Source organism: Sapajus apella, unplaced genomic scaffold (genome assembly GCF_009761245.1).
Source record: "Sapajus apella isolate SASKATOON/1434 unplaced genomic scaffold, GSC_monkey_1.0 scaffold16, whole genome shotgun sequence".
NCBI classification, from domain to species: domain Eukaryota; kingdom Metazoa; phylum Chordata; class Mammalia; order Primates; family Cebidae; genus Sapajus; species Sapajus apella.
The window spans coordinates 14,110,679-14,129,936 of record NW_022436956.1 but is presented as its reverse complement, the minus strand read 5'-3'; the positions used below and the strand labels follow the sequence as shown (position 1 = coordinate 14,129,936).

The 19,258-nt window shown below is 39.9% G+C and overlaps 1 protein-coding gene across 7 annotated transcripts in view; it reads left to right on the top strand.

The window, feature by feature from the left end:
* TBCEL (tubulin folding cofactor E like) overlaps positions 1–13,873 on the top strand; it is a 75,563-nt gene extending 61,690 nt beyond the window's left edge. For all 7 annotated transcript variants that reach the window (XM_032285171.1, XM_032285173.1, XM_032285170.1 and 4 more), the window contains one exon: positions 8,559–13,873. In XM_032285171.1, the coding sequence (XP_032141062.1) occupies positions 8,559–8,877 (319 nt within the window). In that variant the 3' untranslated portion in view covers positions 8,878–13,873. The remainder of the gene's footprint in view (positions 1–8,558) is intronic.
* Positions 13,874–19,258: the final 5,385 nt, after the last annotated feature.

Here is a 19,258-nt window from a genome sequence, read left to right as displayed (position 1 = left end):
TTTTGCTCCTCAGTTGGTTTCTTTAGCTCTGCAGTCTCCATTTTCATCTCATTTTACAGTTTATCATTTGTCTTTGAGTGCCGATTTTATATTCAGGTGCTTACTAATTTCTAGACTTTTGAGTTTTGTGGAGCATTTTCCTTTTCTTCAGTTGTGTTTTCTTTCAGAATGAGTCTGCCTCTGTCTTTTGCTTATGTGTTCCTCTCCTTTATTCATTGTGCTGTGGTATGTGCTCAGTTGCCATTTTGTGTCTCATTGTCTTGCTTGTGCTTGAACTGGTCACTTCTCTTCATGTCATCTCTTTGCTGAAATGTAGTATGAGTAAACTCTTTTTGACCCCTTTGACATTGTTTCTTTTGTTACTCCTAGGCAAAATTTGAGAGCTAGGTTATTACAATTTTACTTCTCTATAGTCTGAAGGTAAAACGTCTCTAGAGTTGGGTTCAGTTCTTTCTTTCTTTATTATATGTATGTGTATATATATATATACACACACACACACACACACACACACACACACACTTGCACTTTAGGTTCTGGGGTACATGCTCAGAACATGCAGGATTGTTGCATAGGTGCCTACATGGCAATGTGGCTTCCTGCCCCCATCCCCCCGTTACCTATATCTGGCATTTCTCCCCATGTTATCCCTCCTGAACTTCCCTACCTCCTGCTGTCCCTCCCCTATTCCCTCCCCAACGGACCCCAGTATGTGATGCTCCCCTCCCTGTGTCCATGTGTTCTCATTGTTCAACACCCGCCTATGAGTGAGAACATGCGGTGTTTGATTTTCTGTTCTTGTGTCAGTTTGTTGAGAATGATGGTTTTCAGATTCATCTGTGTTGCTACATAAGACACAAATTCATCATTTTTTATGGCTACATAGTATTCCATGGTGTGTATGTGCCACATTTTCCTTGTCCAGTCTATCATAGATGGGCATTTGGGTTGGTTCCAGGTCTTTGCTATTGTAAACAGTGCCACAGTGAACATATGTGTGTATGTGTCTTTATAATAGAATGATTTATAATCTTTTGAATATATACCCAGTAATGGGATTGCTGGGTCAAATGAAATTTCTGTTTCTAGGTCCTTGAGGAATCCAGACTGTCTTCCACAATGGTTGAACTAATTTATACTCTACCAAAGTGTAAAAGTGTTCCTATATCTCCACATCCTCTCCAGCATCTGTTGTCTCCAGATTTTTTAATGATCGCCATTCTAACTGGCGTGAGATGGTATCTCAATGTGGTTTTGATTTGCATTTCTATAATGACCAGTGATAATGAACATTTTTTCATATGTTTGTTGCCCTCATAACTGCCTTCTTTTGAAAAGTGTCTGTTCATATCCTTTGCCCACTTTTGAATGTGTTTGTTTGTTTTTTTCTTGTAAATCTGTTTTAGTTCCTTGTAGATTCTGGATATTAGCCCTTCGTCAGATGGGCAGATTGCAAAAATGTTTTCCCCTTCTGTTGGTTGCCAGTTCACTCTAATGATTCTTTCTTTTGCTGTACAGAAGCGCTGGAGTTTAATTAGGTCCCATTTGTCCATTTTTGGGTATTGTTGCCAATGCTTGTAGTGTTGTAGTCATGAAGGCCTTACCTATGCCTATGTCCTGAATGGTTTTGCCTAGGTATTCTTCTAGGGTTTTTATGGTGTTAGGTCTTATGTTTAAGTCTTTAATCCATCTGGAGTTAATTTTAGTGTAAGGTGTCAGGAAGGGGTTCAGTTTCTGCTTTCTGCACATGGCTAGCCAGTTTTCCCAGCACCATTTATTAAACAGGGAATCCTTTCCCCATTGCTTGTTTTTATCAGGTTTATCAAAGATCAGATGGTTGTAGATATGTGTCATTGTTGCCAAGGCCTCTGTTCTGTTCCATTAGTCTATATCTCTGTTTTGGTACCAGTACCATGCTGTTTTGATTACTGTAGCCTTTAGTCTAGTTTGAAGTTAGGTAGCGTGATGCATCCAGCTTTGTTCTTTTTGCTTAGAATTGCCTTAGCTTTGTGGGCTCTCTTTTGGTTCCATATGAAATTTAAGGTGGTTTTTTCCAGTTCTGTGAAGAGGGTCATAGGTAGCTTGATGGGGACAGTGTTCAATCTATAAATTACTTTGGACAGTATGGCCATTTTCACAATATTGATAATTCCTAACCATGAGCATGGACTGTTTTTCCATCTGTTTCTGTCCTCTCTTATTTCTTTGAGCAGTGGTTTGTAGTTGTCCTTGACGAGGTCCTTTACATCCTTTGTTAGTTGTATTCCTAGGTATTTTATTCTCTTTGTAGCAATTGTGAATGGCAGTTCGTTCTTGAGTTGGCTCTCTTTAAGTCTGTTATTGGTGTATAGGAATGCTTGTGATTTCTGCACATTGATTTTGTATCCTGAGACTTTGCTGAAGTTGCTCATCAGTTTAAGGAGATTTGGGGCTGAGACGATAGGGTCTTCTAAATATACAATCATGTCTTCTGCAAATAGAGACAATTTGACTTCCTCCTTTCCTAATTGAGTACCCTTTATTTCTTTCTCTTGTCTGATTGCTCTGGCTAGAACTTCCAATACTATATTGACTAGGAGTATCCAATACTATATTGACTAGGTGAGAGAGGGCATCCTTGTCTAGTGCCATATTTCATAGGGAATGCTTCCAGTTTTTGCCCATTCAGTATGATAGTGGCTGTGGGTTTGTCATAAATAGCTTTTATTATTTTGAGATACGTTCCATTGATACCTAGTTTCTTGAGAGTTTTTAGCATAAAGGGCCGTTGAATTTTGTCAAAAGCCTTCTCTGCATCTGTTGAGATAATCAGGTGGTTTTGTTTGGTCTTTGGTTCAGTTTATGTGGTGGATTACATTTATAGACTTGCATATGTTGATCCAGCCTTGCATCCCTGGGATGAAGCCTACTTGATCATGATGGATAAGCTTTTTGAAGATTTTTACATCTATGTTCATCATGGATATTGGCCTGAAATTTTCTTTTTTCACTGAGTCTCTGCCAGGTTTTGGTATCAGGATGATGTTGGTCTCATAAAATGATTTGGGAAGGATTCCCTCTTTTTGTATTGTTTGGAATAGTTTCAGAAGGAGTGGTACCACTCCTCTTTGTATGTCTGGTAGAATTTGGCTGTGAACCCATCTGGACCTGGGCTTTTTTTGGTTTGTAGGCTATTAATTGCTGCCTCAACTTCAGCCCTCGTTATTAGTCTATTTCTTCCTGGTTTAGGCTTGGGAGGGTTCAAGTGTCCAGGAATTTATCCATTTCTTCAAGGTTTACTGGTTTGTGTGCCTAGAGTTGTTTGTAGTAATCTCTGATGATAGTTTGTATTTCTGTAGAATCGGTGGTGATATCCCCTTTATTGTTTTTTATTGCATCTATTTGATTCTTCTTTCTTTTCTTTTTTTATTAATCTGGGTAGTTGTCTGTCTATTTTGTTGATCTTTTCAAAAAACCAGCTCCTGGATTTATTGATTTTTTGAAGGGTTTTTTTTTTTTCTGTTTCTGTCTCCTTCAATTCTGCTCTGATCTTAGTTTCTTGTCTTCTGCTAGCTTTTGAGTTTTTTTTTTTTTTTTTATCTTACTCCTCTAGCTCTTTCAATTTTGATGATAGAGTGTCAATTTTAGATCTTTCCTTGCTTCTCATATGGGCATTTATTGCTATAAATTTTCCTCTAGACACTGCTTTAAATGTGTTCCAGAGATTCTGGTACATTTTGTCTTCATTCTTGTTGGTGTTAAAGAAGATCTTCATTTCTGCCTTCATTTCATTGTTTATCCAACGTTCAGGATCCAGTTGTACAGTTCTGAGTTAGTTTCTTAATCCTGAGTTCTAATTTGATTGTGCTGTGGTCTGTGATACTGTTTGTTATGATTTCTGTTCTTTTGCATTTGCTGAGTAGTGAGTGAGCATTTACTTCCAATTTTGTGGTCAATTTTAGAGTACATGTGATGTGGTGCTGAGAAGAATGTATATTCTGTGGATTTGGGGTGGGGAGTTCTGTATATGTCTATTAGGTTTGCTTGGTCCAGATCTGAGTTCAATTCCTGGATATCCTTGTTAATTTTCTGTCTTGTTGATCTGTCTAATATAGACAGTGGAGTGTTAAAGTCTCCCACTGTTATTGTGTGGGAGTCTAACTCCCTTTGTAGGTCATTAAGAACTTGCTTTATGTATTTGGGTGCCCCTGTATTGGGTGTGTATATATTTAGGATCGTTAGCTCTTCTTGTTGCATTGATCCTTTTACCATTATGTAATGCCCTTCTTTGTCTCTTTTGATCTTTGTTGGTTTAAAGTCTATTTTATCAGACGCTAGGATTGCAACTCCTGCTTTTATTTGCTCTCCATTTGCTTGGTAAATCTTCCTCCATCCCTTTATTTTGAGCCAATGTGTGTCCTTGCATGTGAGATGGGTTTCTTGGATACAGCACACCGATGGGTTTTGACTTTTTATCCAATTTGCCAGTCTGTATCTTTTGATTGGGACATTTAGCCCATTTACATTTAAGGTTAATATTGTTATGTGTGAATTTGATCCTGCCATTTTGATGCTAGCTGGTTGTTTTGCCCATTAGTTGATGCAGTTTCTTCATTGTGTTGATGCTCTTTACCATTTGGTACATTTTTGGAGTAGCTGGTACTGGTTGTTCCTTTCTATGTTTAGTGCTGCTTTCAGGAGCTCTTGTAAGGCAGGCCTAGTGGTGACGAAATCTCTGAGCAATTGCTTGTTTGTAAAGGATTTTATTTCTCCTTCACTTATGAAGCTTAGTTTAGCTGGATATGAAATTCTAGGTTGAAAGTTCTTTTCTTTAAGGATGTTGAATATTGGCCTCCACTCTATTCTGGCTTGTAGGGCTTCTGCTGAGAGATCCACTGTGAGTCTAATGGGCTTCCCTTTGTGGGTAACCTGACCTTTCTCTCTAGCTGCCCTTAGCATTTTTCCCTTCATTTCAACCCTGGTGAATCTGACGATTATGTGTCTTGGGGTTGCTCTTCTTGAGGCATATCTTTGTGGTGTCCTCTGTATTTCCTGGACTTGAATATGGGCCTGCCTTGGTAGGTTGGGGAAGTTTTCCTGGATAATACCCTGAATAGTGTTTTCCAGCTTGGATTGATTCTCTCCGTCACATTCAGGTACACCTGTCAAACGTAGATTAGTCTTTTTACATAATCCCATATTGCTTGGAGTCTTTGTTCATTTCTTTTTACTCTTTTTTTCTCTAATCTTGCCTTCTCATTTTATTTCATTGTGTTGATCTTCAATCTCTGATATCCCTTCTTCTGCTTGGTCACTTTGGCTATTGAAACTTGTGTATGCTTCATGAAGTTCTCATGTTGTGTTTTTCAGCTCCATCAGGTCATTTATATTCTTCTCTAAGCTGTTTATTCTCATTAGCATTTCGTCAAACCTTTTTTCAAGGTTCTTAGTTTCTTTACATTGGGTTAAAACATGTTCTTTTAGCTCTGAAAAGTTTGTCATTACCCACCTTCTGAAGCCTGTTTCTGTCAATTTATCAGACTCATTCTCTATCCAACTTTGTTCCCTTGCTGGTGAGGAGTTGTGATCCTTGGAGGAGGAGAGGCCTTTTGGTTTTGGGTGTTTTCATCGTTTTTGTGCTTGATTCTTCCCATCTTTGTGGATTTATCTACCTGTGGTCTTTGCAGTTGGTGACTTTCGGATGGGGTCTCTGAGTGGACATCCTTTTTGTTGATGATGAAGTTACTTCTTTCTGTTTTTTTTTAGTTTTCCTTCTAACAGTCAGGCCCCTCTGCTCTAGGACTGCTGGAGGTCCACTCCAGATCCTGCTTGCCTGGGAATTGCCTGCAGTGGCTGCAGAAGAACAGTAAGGATTTCTGCCAGTTTCTTCTTCTGTTATCTTTGTCCCAGAAGGATACTCACCAGATGTCATCCTGAGCTCTCCTTTATGAGGTGTCTCTTTGGATATACAGGGGTCAGGGAGCTGCTTGAGGAGGCAGTCTGACCCTTATAGGAGCTCAAATGCTGAGCTGTGAGCTCTGTTGTTCCATTAAGAGCTACTGGGCAGGTACATTTAAGTCTGCCGCAGTGGAACCTGTAACCACCTTTTTTCCCAGGTGCTCTGTCCTGGGAAGGTGGGGCTTTATTTATAAGTTCCTGACGTGCTGCTGCCTTTTTTCAGAGATGCCCTGCCCAGTGAGGAGGTAGCCTAGTCATAGTCTGCCAGCAGAGGCATTGCTGAGCTGCCATGGGCTCTGCCCAGCTGCTGTGTGAACTTCCTTGCAGTTTTGTTTATAGAGGTATAGTTAGACCTGCCTTGGTAATGGCGGTCTGCCTCTGTAATGGCAGACTGCCTCAGTAATGGCGGACTGGCTTAGTAATGGCAGACTGTGTCGGTAATGGCGGACTGCCTTGGTAGTGGTGGACTGCCTCAGTAATGGCAGACACCTGTCCCCCTGACCGAGCTGGACTGTCCCAAGTCCAGCTGCACTTGCTGTGAAACTCTCAATCCAGAGCGTTTCAGATTGCTGGTCTTTGTGGGGGTGGGTCCTGCTGAGCCAGATCACCTGGCTCCCTGTTTCAGCCCCTTTTTTTTTCAGTTGAATGGGCGGCTCTGTCTCCCAGTACCAGTTGAAACAGCCGCCCAGATTTGTGTGAGTTTTTGTGCAGAGACCAGCTGCGCCGGCTGAAACAGCCATGCTGGAAACTTGTGGCGCTTTTCAGCCCGGGAATCTCCTGGTCTGTGGGCAGTAATAACTCGTTTGGAAATGTAGCGATCACTCACCCTCTGTGTTGTTCTCACTGGGAACTGCACTCCAGAGCTGTTCCTATTCAGCCATCCTGGGTTCAGTTCTTACTTAACCACTGGGTTCTGCTGTCTTTTCTGAGATTTTGTTAAATTTTCATAACCTAGTTTCAGTTCTTTGAAGGCATATACTAGGATATGGGGTGGAGAAAAGATAACCCGAGACTTTGGGTTATCTTACCTTTTCAGTTTGGAGCCTTGGAAAATTTTAAGTCCTGGTAGCTTTGTTTTTCTTTCTTTTGCTTTGTTTTGTTTTGTTTGCCTTTGCTAAAATCCTGATATCCTGAAGTCTCACCTAAGTAAATTTCAATCTTATATTTTTTAATGGGTGTGTGTGCTTTAATAATAGAAGCTCCAGAGCAGCAGTAATATAATGTAAATATTTTCATTTTTTAATGAACATAGAATTTACAAAGTGTTTACTCATTTCTTATTTTATTTAGTTTTTATGACTGTCTTATACAGTAGGAAAGGCAGAAATTATTCCTGATCTTACTAATGAGGAAACTGAGATCCAAAAAGACAGAGTAGTTGCCAAGTCACACAGCTAATTATAAGATGGAGTCAAGACCCTGAAGACAGAGCCAGGGCTATTTTTAACCATTCCCTGTTATTTCTACTTATTGGAAATGATTACTTCCATCTCTAAGCACAGCCATCTTTTTTTTTTTTATTTTAAGAGATGGGGGTCTTACTATGTTGCCCATGCTGGTCAAACTCCTGGGCTCAAGTGATTCTTCCCCTTGGGCTTCCCAAGGTGGTAGGATTCCGGGTATGAGCACTTACTGTATCTTTAATGCACCCACAAACCTTATTATGACACTGATTTTAATTGCGTTAAATCTAAAAGTGGTGTGGGGGAGGTAAGGGAATAATTTTATGTGACTTGTATTCTGATCCTTAATTAAAGTGACTTCAGTGTTTAATCTTGTTTTAATAAAACTAATACTAATTTTTTTCAGCATTTTTTCCCCTTCTGGTATGTAGGAAACTTCTAAGAGTCCTTGATAAAATCAGATCTAAATCCTCGAAGGCTGGCGGTGCAGACGAGATTTTCTTTATGGGAAACATGACCTTTGTGGGCCCTATTCTCATCTCTGTAATTCACTTTCCTCTTGGTGTCTTTTTCTCTGTATTCCTCCCTTGATCAAGAAACATACGTCTCTTATTTAACACTTTTTTCCAAGAGTGTATTCTTGAGTCTTCCATAACTTCTATGTATTACACCTGAGATTAGGTTGGAACATTCAAACAAGGCATCACTGAAAGAGCTAGGTTAATTGCTAACATACAACTGCATGTTTTTGTTTATAAGTTATGTCTTCTCCAGGTGTCAGAAACTGCTAGCCTCCTTCCATCTTTCCATCTATTCCCAAGACTTACATGCCTGCATGTCTGTCTGTCTTGATGATGACACCCCAGAAAGCAAGTTCTACAGAGAGACTGGAATTCTATTATCTTTATGTTGTCTACTTTTATAGGTTTCATTTCTTTCGACGCCTATTCTTATGTAATAATCGATTAACAGTAGGTATAGTGACCATCTTCAGGAAAAATGATTCCCCTGTCCACAAAGATATGGTTTTGCTGTGCCCTCCCTAGGGCACTCACGTTAGGTCACAGAATCTACAGAGGTCATGTGATAGAATAAGATTTTTAAAAGATGTTGAGAGTAGTAATATAGTTTATCTGTAGTTGGGAAGAAGTCCACAGTTCATGTGCTAGTAGTTTAAGCTGACACTGTTTTATGTTTTTCTTTTTTTAATCCTTCTAGGTATCATGAACTGATCACAAAATATGGGAAGTTGGAGCCTTTGGCAGAAGTGGACCTAAGACCCCAGAGCAGTGCAAAAGTAGAAGTCCACTTTAATGATCAGGTGGAAGAAATGAGCATTCGTCTGGACCAAACAGTTGCAGAACTAAAGAAACAGTTAAAAACTCTAGTACAATTACCCACAAGCAACATGCTTCTCTACTATTTTGACCATGAAGCACCCTTTGGCCCAGAGGAAATGAAGTACAGCTCTCGGGCATTGCATTCTTTCGGCATTAGGGATGGAGATAAAATTTATGTGGAATCGAAAACAAAATAACCTCTACCAGCCTTGTGAAAACATACGCATAAGGACTTGTTGCAGGGCATTTGTTTTTAATGTGGTTTTCTTTAGGAGGGAGAAGGTTGTTTTTGTTTTGTTTTGTTCTGTTTAGGTTTGGGAGGGATTTTGTATATTTTTCCCCTGGAGTGGGTAGGGGGCCATTTTTGGTATTTTCTACCACAGGTTTATTTGGCTTAGCCAGCGGAATTGGCCACATTTCCAGTCTATGTGCCCTCTCTGAGGAAAGATGACAAAGAAATCACCGCCTTCTTACTGTGTTCACTGGGATTTGTCTGCCACTTGGTTATCATTACTGTTGGGTGTACTTATGAAGATAGCATGAACAGTGTAGCCCCTCAGAAGGGTCTCTTAGAGAATTTAAACGAGGAGACAAGGAATCTTCACAGGAAGGGCCAGAACTTTTCTCTCCTAGTTCTTCCTTCCGCTGCCCTCCCTCCTTGCCTTTTTTGGTTCAATTCCATTTTTTTTTATTTTGACATGTGGTTTGCCTAATATTTTTGTTGTGTTTAGAATTAACTTCTCATTTCTCAACCCGGGTGATTTTTTTTTTTTTGTTCTCATTTCTCTCTTTTGAAATAATTGAAAGTGTTTTAAGAATTTTTCAACCTGATTCTAATCTCAGGTATGCAGTAAGAGGCTATAACTCTGTTAGAACCTTGAAGAAGAGTAGATGTAGAGTGAAAACTCCAGGAAAACTTGCAGTTGTTCCAGAAGCACCACAGAACAGTCTGATCTCTTTGTATGTTACCAACTCACTTTTAATGCCCCTAGTACATTATATCAGCCATTACCTATGTCAGATTCCAGAGTTCTTTTATTTTTGCTTATTGAATATATTTTCTCATATCTTTCTTTTTCATTACTTTAAGCTACTGGGAATTGAGGCCTGACTTTATAAAGAATCCAATAGAGTCCTGGATACCTGTGCCAGGAGAGTTGAGAATTAGCTCATAAACTATCTGTGGTGTGTGTGGGGGAATGTGGGGGAAGAGCTTATGACTTTCCCACCTGTGTCATTCATTCAAAGCCCTTGCTCTTGCACTTTGCAATCAAAAGTAGGAAACATTAATCAAAAGGAGCTTTTATTCCCAGATTTTCCCTGGGACTTTGTGATGTCATAATTGGACAATTCTTTTGTTTTGCATTTCAATTTAGTTGACTCATAGAAGAATAACTGCCCAACCTATGAGTAAAGTGTAAGTGTCAAAACTTCAGAATTGCCTCTAAGTCATATTTTTGCAGAAGCACATTTAAAGCACTTTTCTTTAAAAGCTAGTTCCTTATGTGCTCTGAAATCTTTTTGTTTGTTCTTCTGTTCCCTTGTTAATCAGATGTAATCCCTTTCTTTAATGTGTATTTTTCTTGGTCCACCATGTTTACAGATGGGAGACTTGAGAAATACTTAGCATAACTGGGGCAGAAGGTGTGTAAGTGAAGTATTTTTTCAAAGAATGCAATTATTATCTGATTGCATTTGACCTTTTGACCTTTGTTACATAATTCCACCCCTCCTACAAATTTAATTTTTTATGAAGTTTTTAGATGACTCTTGTAAATTCTTCATGTATGAGGAGTTGTGTTTATTAATGCTACTTTTTAAATTTTCCTGTGCCATGTGGCAGATGTTTATTCTCTTAATGCACTTCAGGTTTGCTATCTGTAAAGCCTTTGACCCAGGCCTATTGAGTCAAATCTACATTCAGTGTAACATTAAAGGTGGAAACCAAAGGGTTTGAGAAAGATGAATAAGGCCTATTCTCCTTCTGCTGCAGACTTTATCTTTCAAAATCATAAAAATGAGCAACGGAGATCCAGGCTGGGCATGGACAAGAATAATTATTTTGCAAACACATTTTCCTGACATATTTTTGGAAGTAAGAAAAAAGTGTGGCAACAGTATCATGAAGATTGAAACTGTAGGTGCTTTGTGTATGTACGCATGAGTGCAGACGAGTTTGAGAGAGATACAGTGTAATTGAGCCCTCTGCTTTTGTCAGCCTGGGAAACAGATGCACTCTTATTTTTTGAAGTTGTATGACCCCGGACTGTTCCACAGCAGAAGGCAGAACAAACACTTATGTTATGCTTTAATCATAAGTGGAATGGTCACAATTAATAAGATATTTTATATATGGCAAAGTTTTATGAAATGCTTTTTTACTGTTAGAGACCTGTTTCTTCTGTTATCACAGAACACAGTGTTTATCAACTGCGGGCATAATTCTTTTATTATACAGTTGCATGTAAAGGGAGCTTCTCATTTAATTCAGCGGATGTGGGTATTTTTAGGGCATTGTAATTGATGGTTTTAATAATTGCCAAATAATTTTTGATTAAGAGAAAAAATGTAATACAATTACTGGTCTTTTAGAGTTACAGAACAGAAGTAAATGAAAAAAGCTATCTGAGCATGTGTACTTACAGATTCATTTGGGTGGCTGAGTAAAAATGCTGCTTTTGAAATAAAATTGGTGCTGTGTAGACACTTGTAACCAAAATTATTTTTATAACAGGACTAAAAGAAGAAGAGAAGAGACCATGGACCTTGAGTCTACATGTTATGCCTAATTGATTGTCTGCAGCTTACCTGTATTTTAATATTGACTTTGTCCAGATTCAGTGAGAGCATATTATTAACATTATGAGGCAAAATGCTGTCATAGCCAGTATTACTGATATATTGCTGTAGGCACAATATATAGAACATATCTTTTCTAAAATAAGAATTATTTCCAGTTATGAAAAAGGCAAAGAGTAATAAAACCAAATCAAAACCAAGGGATTCTTTCTACATGTGGGTGAATAGCTGCTGAAGCCACAGTAGAAATCAATTTTTGAATTTGAATTGTTGAAATATCCTAGATTGCATTAAAGGATGAAATCCAGAGTCACATATCTTTTTTTATTATTAAAAGCTTCTGCAACCTTTTGCCACCATTGCCATAAATATGTAAGAAAAGCAGATAGTATAAGCCCCTTGTTTATTAAGACCTCTCAGTAAATATTAAGCTCCAAATATAATTTAAGCTAGTAATAACAGGGCTGAATGCTACAATGTTTTTTAAAAATGTTGTTTATTTTTAAAGAAAAGAACATCCCATTCTAACCAGATGTTCCAGCTATGTCGCTAAACCAGCAGTGGCAGGAGCAGAGAGCACTTGCATTAAGAGCTGATCACCATTTGAGGCACGCCGCTGATAGCTGTTACTAACGCACATGTGAGTGTAGCTTGCTACATGGAAATGCTAGGCTCTAGGGCATGTAAAACGTGAATACAGAATACTAGATTGTTCTAAGTAATGTAATTTCTGTTTATGAATTTGATTTTTCCCTTCATTTCATGTCAGATTGAAAATGCAAACAAACTGCTTTCAAGAACACCCAGAAGCTATCTGTGGTACCAGATGTGTTGTGAACACTCTACTATTTTTCATAGGTGCTTCCTTGAAATATATGTCCATTGTAGTGATGGAGAGGGACTGGACTCTCTCAGGCTCTTTACTTGCCAGTTGTCTCCTGGAGTTAATGGAAAAAAAAAATATATATATATATATATATATTTTATTTTAGAACATAATTTAAACATGAAGATCTATTCTTTGCACTTTTTATTAATATATATAGAGAGATAATCTTTAAAAAAATTAAAATTCAAATCCATTTTCTCTTTGTGTTCTGATTTTTTTTTCTGGAGTGTGGGGTCAAGGTATATGTTTATTTTTATATAGCTAAAAATGTTCACTGGTTCTGTGGTTGAGTTCTCTGGAGGATTGTCCCAAACTTAAGTCTGACCATTTTGAAAAATTTAATTGGAATTTTTCCAGAGTTGAAAACTACAAAACAAAGATTCATAAGAAATGTGTGATTGCTTTTCTGTTAGCAAAATCTTATACTTCTGACATGCTCCTTATACTCCTTTTTTATCCTTTGAGGATAAACCCTCTCTTGAGATATTTGGCATCACCGTTTATGAGTAAGATTGAAAATCTCATTTGTTGAAATTAAAATTTGCCACTTCTTATTCAGGGGGCCCTTTTTTCCTTAGAAAATAGTATTTTGTAAGTATTAGAATTTTGTACATTTGAACCCTGCTTGCTTATCAATAATTTCTTGAAAAGCTATTATGAATTAACCTTCCACCAAGGATTAAAGTCTAAGGACTACTTTATTTCTGTATTGAAGAGAGAGTCCATTAACTTCTCTTTCAATGCCTCAGAAGTACATAAATATCATGACCTGTTTAAATTTAAGATTATTTCTGCTTGCTATTCAGACTTCAAAGAATTATGATTTAAACCTCAGTGCTACATTTTATTTAATTACTATTTAATGTGAGCTTCTCTGAGTACCTGCAAAGCAGACATGTATCAAGACATCCAATTACTACTGAACTGAAAATGCTGTGACGTTCTCTAGTTACTAGAATGGATTTAAAACAAGAAGGTTGAGTTTTGAAGTCACATTTCTCTTTCAGTTCTTCTCTGGAAAAGAAGTTCCTATTTGGTCTTTACAACAACCCTACAAAGTCAGCACTCTTACTTATCTCCATTTTCTTACTAGTGAGGAAGTTGATGCACAGATAGGTTAAGTAATACCAAAAGTCACGTGGCTGGTAAATGACAAGACCAGGATGCAAACCCAAGCAGTTTGGTTGCGGAATCCATGCACTGACAGCTGTACTGTAGTGCTTGCTGCTAAAGTTCCCCAGCACACACCTTTATTGTTAGTCTTCCTTTTCACTGAAAAACTAAAATGAGATGTCCTCAATATCCATTTTCTAAATTGATAGGCTCTGTAACAGAATCACTGATGTGGCTAATAGCTCTAGATCCAGATTGGAATTTGCCCTCGCCATTTCCAGAATTGTGAAATTGTGGTTGGGACAAATCTGTTGTCCTCCCTTCTCCTCTGAAATGCCATACTGGACACAGGCTGGGTGTCATTCACAAGAATAAATGAACCAGTAATGTGACCCAAGAAGACTGATGATTTATTTTTTAACCTTGGGACATTCTAGAGCCCTAAAACTGGTTTCAGCAGATAGCCGAAGGTGAGAGAGATCACTCAGTTCTAACTCACACTTTTATCAAGGAGGCATAATGTTCCAAGTGAACTTAAAATTGGCATTTATCAAGGAAAAACAATAATGTTCCAGGAGTCTTTATCAAAGATTTTGTTATTGGAAAGGATGAAGCAGTCACACTACTGTTCCTCCTTAAAATTCAAGAGACAGCCTTGTAAAGCATATATGACTCTAAAAATAAAGGAGACAGGTTTTCTATTATGGTCTGCAAGATCTAGATCTGTTAAAAAAAAAAAAAAGACAATGCAATTTCAGTTCATCAGCTCATTCTGACTTCATCCTTGAATGCTTCTTAGTCACCTAAGTAATACAATTAAGGTGTTTAATAAATAAGAATGAGACTAGGGGAAGCAGACATCAGATAATACAGACTAAAGAGAGAAAAATGTTTTCTGAAATATTCGATACATTTGAGGGCAGATGTAAGCTTTATTCCACTGTTAGGGAATACAACTAGGACAACAGGAACTGTCTCGGTTGTGTTAACATTTTGTTTGCTTTAAATTTAAATTTCATTTTTCCATTACCTCATACATTTTGAGGCTCCTGTTATGGACTACATTACCATTTTCAGGGAGAATGTAAGTATAGCCTTAGATGTAATCATCTTAATGAGCTAGATCTAGGAGGTTAGATATTATTCAATCAGTGGATAAGTGGTTAAAACAACTGCACTACAGAAATATCTGGACTCCATAGTAGAGCATACAATGAAGCAAAACAGTTGTACAGGGCTTGTAAATTTATCAAAGACACCAGTGTCACAGATTCTGTTGTCCAGGAAGCAGATGCTGAGGTGGAGTTGGGAGTGCAGAGAGTGTTGTTGGGGAGTAACACCTGTGAAAGAACGGGAAGAAGTAGGGTTGAGCAAGAGGGACCGTCAGACCATGCTACAGACATAAGTCGGTCAGCCCAGTGGGATGCTCTGGAGCAAAGATTTTCCATTAGACAAGGCATGACTTGCCCAGAAATGGCCAGGGTCCTTTACCAATGCTTTTCTCAGTCGTCGATTTGGGAATGCCACAAGAACATAGCTTCCGCTTTAACACTGATACAAATGCTAAAGGAGCTAACAGTTGGAAGCTGTCGGCTAACCATACTTCTTGTAGCTGGAAACCACTCCTTTTCTGAGGATGGATCGGAGTTGTGCATCTTAGTGTCTGCCATGGTCCACTCTGTGCAATGTGTAGATCCAATTTTCCATCCATGATCAAGGGCAGCTCCTCTAATGGCCTAAAACCCCTGTCACTGCAGTTGATTTTAGGGCTACAACTGGTACCCACTCTCTCCCTCTTCTGCTTCTGCTTCCATTGTATCCCCTTGACTTTTGTCTCTCTGGTCTCAGCGGCTTACCTGGTGGTTTCACTCAAACCTTAAACCTTAATTCCTTATAGTCTGTGTTCTTGGTAACCATATGCTGCCCAGACTAGGGTTGCTATACTTGTCCATCACAGTCCTAATTGAGTAAGGGAGTACCAAGAGGTACCCAAATTGGTCACTGAGTTCCATATGTTATCCCTTAAACCCAATGTGTAACAACAGCCTTGCATCCTCCTGTTGATCAGAGTCAACTGCTCCTAAGGAGATGATGGTTCTTGTTCTTGCCTGCTAGTCTTTGGATACAAGGAGCCCAGTGTGCCCAGGCAGCATTACAGCTATAGCTTATCATTTGGGGGAACTCTTGCCATGTCCCCTGGTGAGAATGTACCCTCTTGAGGAACCAGGAGTTCAAACTGCATAGGCCAGAGATGAGGGGTTGGAGAGCACAAAGTTCCCCAGTAATCTTCGGGAGTAATGGCAAGTAGGGCCACTCCTACTTCCACACCTTGGTTCCTGGATCGATGTACTGGGGACACTGCATCCTACAAAGGTCTCTGACTCACTGTGTACACAGTATCCTGGAGAATACCACCTCATCCTTGCACAGTATTGTCTTCAGGGTGGTGCTTCACCTACTCCTTAAGCAATTTACTTCAATTCCCACCTAGGCTGGCATCTGCCTCATACTATTGCTACTCCAACCAGTGAATCCCATGGCCGTGGGCTAACTCCTACATTTTCTTTTCCATAAAGCAGGTTCCCTAGTCAGATGCTATTTTGCATGGAATTCTACACCTATGGATCAGGCATTCTGCAAGCCTCCCATTAGTGGTGCTGGCTGAGGCCCCTAGGCAAGAAAGGCATACTCATGTCCAGAATATGGCTTTATCCCTGTGGAAAAGAAGTGCTGACCCTTCCAGGATGAAAGGGGTACAATTTGTTATTTTGCCACCAAATGGCCAATTGGTCTCCCCAACAGTAACATATTGGGGGTTCAGCCTTGGACTCCGTTATTAGCAGGCTGAACATTTCAGAGATCACAGTAGATAGACCAGCCTTGCTAAATGGGAGTTCATGCTATTTGACCCATGCACAACCTGCATCCCTGCTGCTATAGCCACTTCATACCTGTACCCATTGGACCAACACTCACAAAGACTGCCTAACATCAGCTGGCCAAGTCATTTTGTCGACTTGGTTGTTTAGTTCCTCTTTTGTAGTGGGTATTTTCTGACGGGTGTTAATATGTGACACAAAGATCTTCACACTTCATGTCCATCCTCATCTGTCTATCCACATGTCTTTACTCGAGGACCCTTTGTTACCGATTTTCCCATCTTTTACTTTCTGGGCCCTTGTCCAGCCAGTTATGTGATTCACCACTGCCTCTGAGTTTGTACATATTCTAACCTCAGAACACTGTCTCCTTTGACAAAAATACATGACAAGATATATCACCCAAAGCTCCACACATTGAGAGGGTATTCTCTTGTCATTGTCTTCCAAACCACTTGAATGAGGCTGCCATGTAGCCAGCCAGTGTCTGCTTGAGGCTTGCACATACACACCAACCGAGTCCATCCATGCACCTGGCTTAGGCTTCTTTCTCCTCCTTCAGCTTGTCATATTCACCTTCCCACAAAAGGCCATATGTGTGATATGGCTGAGGAGCAGGTACTGACACAACTGCGTCAGATGACACGGAGTCTGGACTAGCTACTCAGACATCTTACTCATGACTGGTTGCAGATAAGTCATTTCCATCTTATGTTACGTTGCTACTGGGTCCATCTGACTTCATGACTTGGTGGATCCAACAAGGCCTAGGTCTTCATGGGAAGCTCTGGATAAACGACCGCTCTCTCTTGGACAAATATTCCATCACACGGCCCAGTCCCTTGAGAAAAGCTGATTTTCAGGAGGTGTGTAAATCTTTGCTGCAGATGGCATGACCTTTCTCCAGAACTCCAGGGCCCTGGGTGGTAGTTCTCCTGCTGGGGTTTGCAATAAACTCCATATTTCATCTTTTTCCACCACACACACCTCCAATATCAAAGGATCTACTGAACACATGGCCCAAGTAGCAGAGCTGCTTGCATAGTAGCCTGGAGTTGCAACAGAATTCTTTTATGTTTTCAGACCAACACAAAACTGGCTTAATTCCATGTCACCTGGAATGTGGGCTGGAGCAGTTTCCCTGGGTTTGGAACGTGTAGCCTCCAGAACCTGAAGAAGTCCACGAAGAAGAAAGAATTTCTTTGTAGAGAGGCTACGAGATGCAGCAATTTGTCTTTTCCTTTGGAGGAGTTGTCTCAGCATGTTCCTGGCCACTGGATTCCTTACAACTATACTGAAATAGCATCCCTGAATCTTTGTAGGATTTATCTCCCACCTTCTGGAGCACATGTGTGTCACCAAGGCGTCCAGCCTGCTGGCCATCTCTTACCCATCGTGACCAGTCTGTTGATGTTGATGTTGTCAAGGTGTGTTCTGTAGTACCCAGATGGCTCAGATCTCTTTGCATTATAATATGAAAGAAGGTGGGAGTTATCATAGCCCTGGGGCAGAGCTAGAAATATATATATATATTGCTGTCTGTTCCATAAAATGTGAACTATTTTTGATCCTCATTCCTGATTCAAACAGGAAAAAAAATGCACTTGTCAAATGAATGACTGCATATCATGTATCTGAAGCACAGCAGCTGCAATTGGTGCTATTACTTGGTTGAACTCGGAGTCGTCCATAGCCATTCTCCAGAATCCATCCTGGCCAGTTCAGTAAAGGTATGGTAGAGTCCACCACCCCTTTTCTTTAAGAGTGACACTAATCTTTGCCATTCTCCTCACTGCCCAGGATGTAATATTCTTCTATATTACTACTTTAGCCAGAGTAGGAATAGGGAGTGTCAGAGATTTCCACTTGGCTTCCTTACTATGACAGTTGTTAATCTGTAGGCCAAAGACCCAGTGTGCCAAGTAGTCATACATCAATCCCAATTGTACACACTCACCGACCAGCTTCCCAATCTAACGAGTGGTAAGTCAGCCTGGTCTCTCCCCACGCACCCGATGTTCCCTCACAGCCAGATTCTCAAAGGCATTCGAATTCATGTTTGCCACCATCTTGTGTATCTGGTTATGCCCAGATGGCATTTATACCAGCAGCAGTCCTGCCTCGAGAAGGACGGAGCATCCAGCGTGGGTCAAAAGGGCTAAGTATAAATATCCTAGAGCGCATGAAAAATGAAAGCAATTAGTATGCTGCTAGCAGTTTATTAAAACAGAGCCAACGATTTTGCTTCAAGACATTTAGATTGACTACTGGACTAAAACCTTAATAAAGGCTGGACAAGAGGAATCCTTCCCTAGATGAGTCTTTGACTTGAGCTTAATTTTATCGTACTATCTTGGGACTGGGAAAATAACCTTCAGGGGGTCTGCAGCACCTGTGAATCCACGTAAGCTTTTCTAGGATTCGTTTTATTCCCTGAGCCCTAGGTGTTCCCACTTTAACAGGCTCTTTGGGTATCATTATTAACTCAAACTCCTTCTCTAACAAATTAGTCCTCAAAATGCCTAAGCATTCTCCTTCTTCCAGTCTATGGTCACTTGAGTAAATGGCCGAAGGTCTTTCTGGGGACAGACTGGGAAAATTACTATACATATCTGCCATGGTGTTGGAGGGCCCTTCCCTTTGGTGACCTGTTACCTTTCAGTCTACAGATTCCAGATTTGAAAACTGACTCAGGTCCAGAAACCAAGCAAGGATCATGGCTTTTTATTGGGACCACTGCTCTCTGCCTTGCTCAACCACAGTTGCTTTTTTTTTTTTTTAGGCAGAGTCTTGTTCTGCCACCCAGGCTGGAGTGCAGTGGTGCAATCTCGGCTCACTGCAATCTCCACTTCACGGGTTCAAGCAATTCTCCTGCCTCAGCCTCCCAGGTAGCTGGGA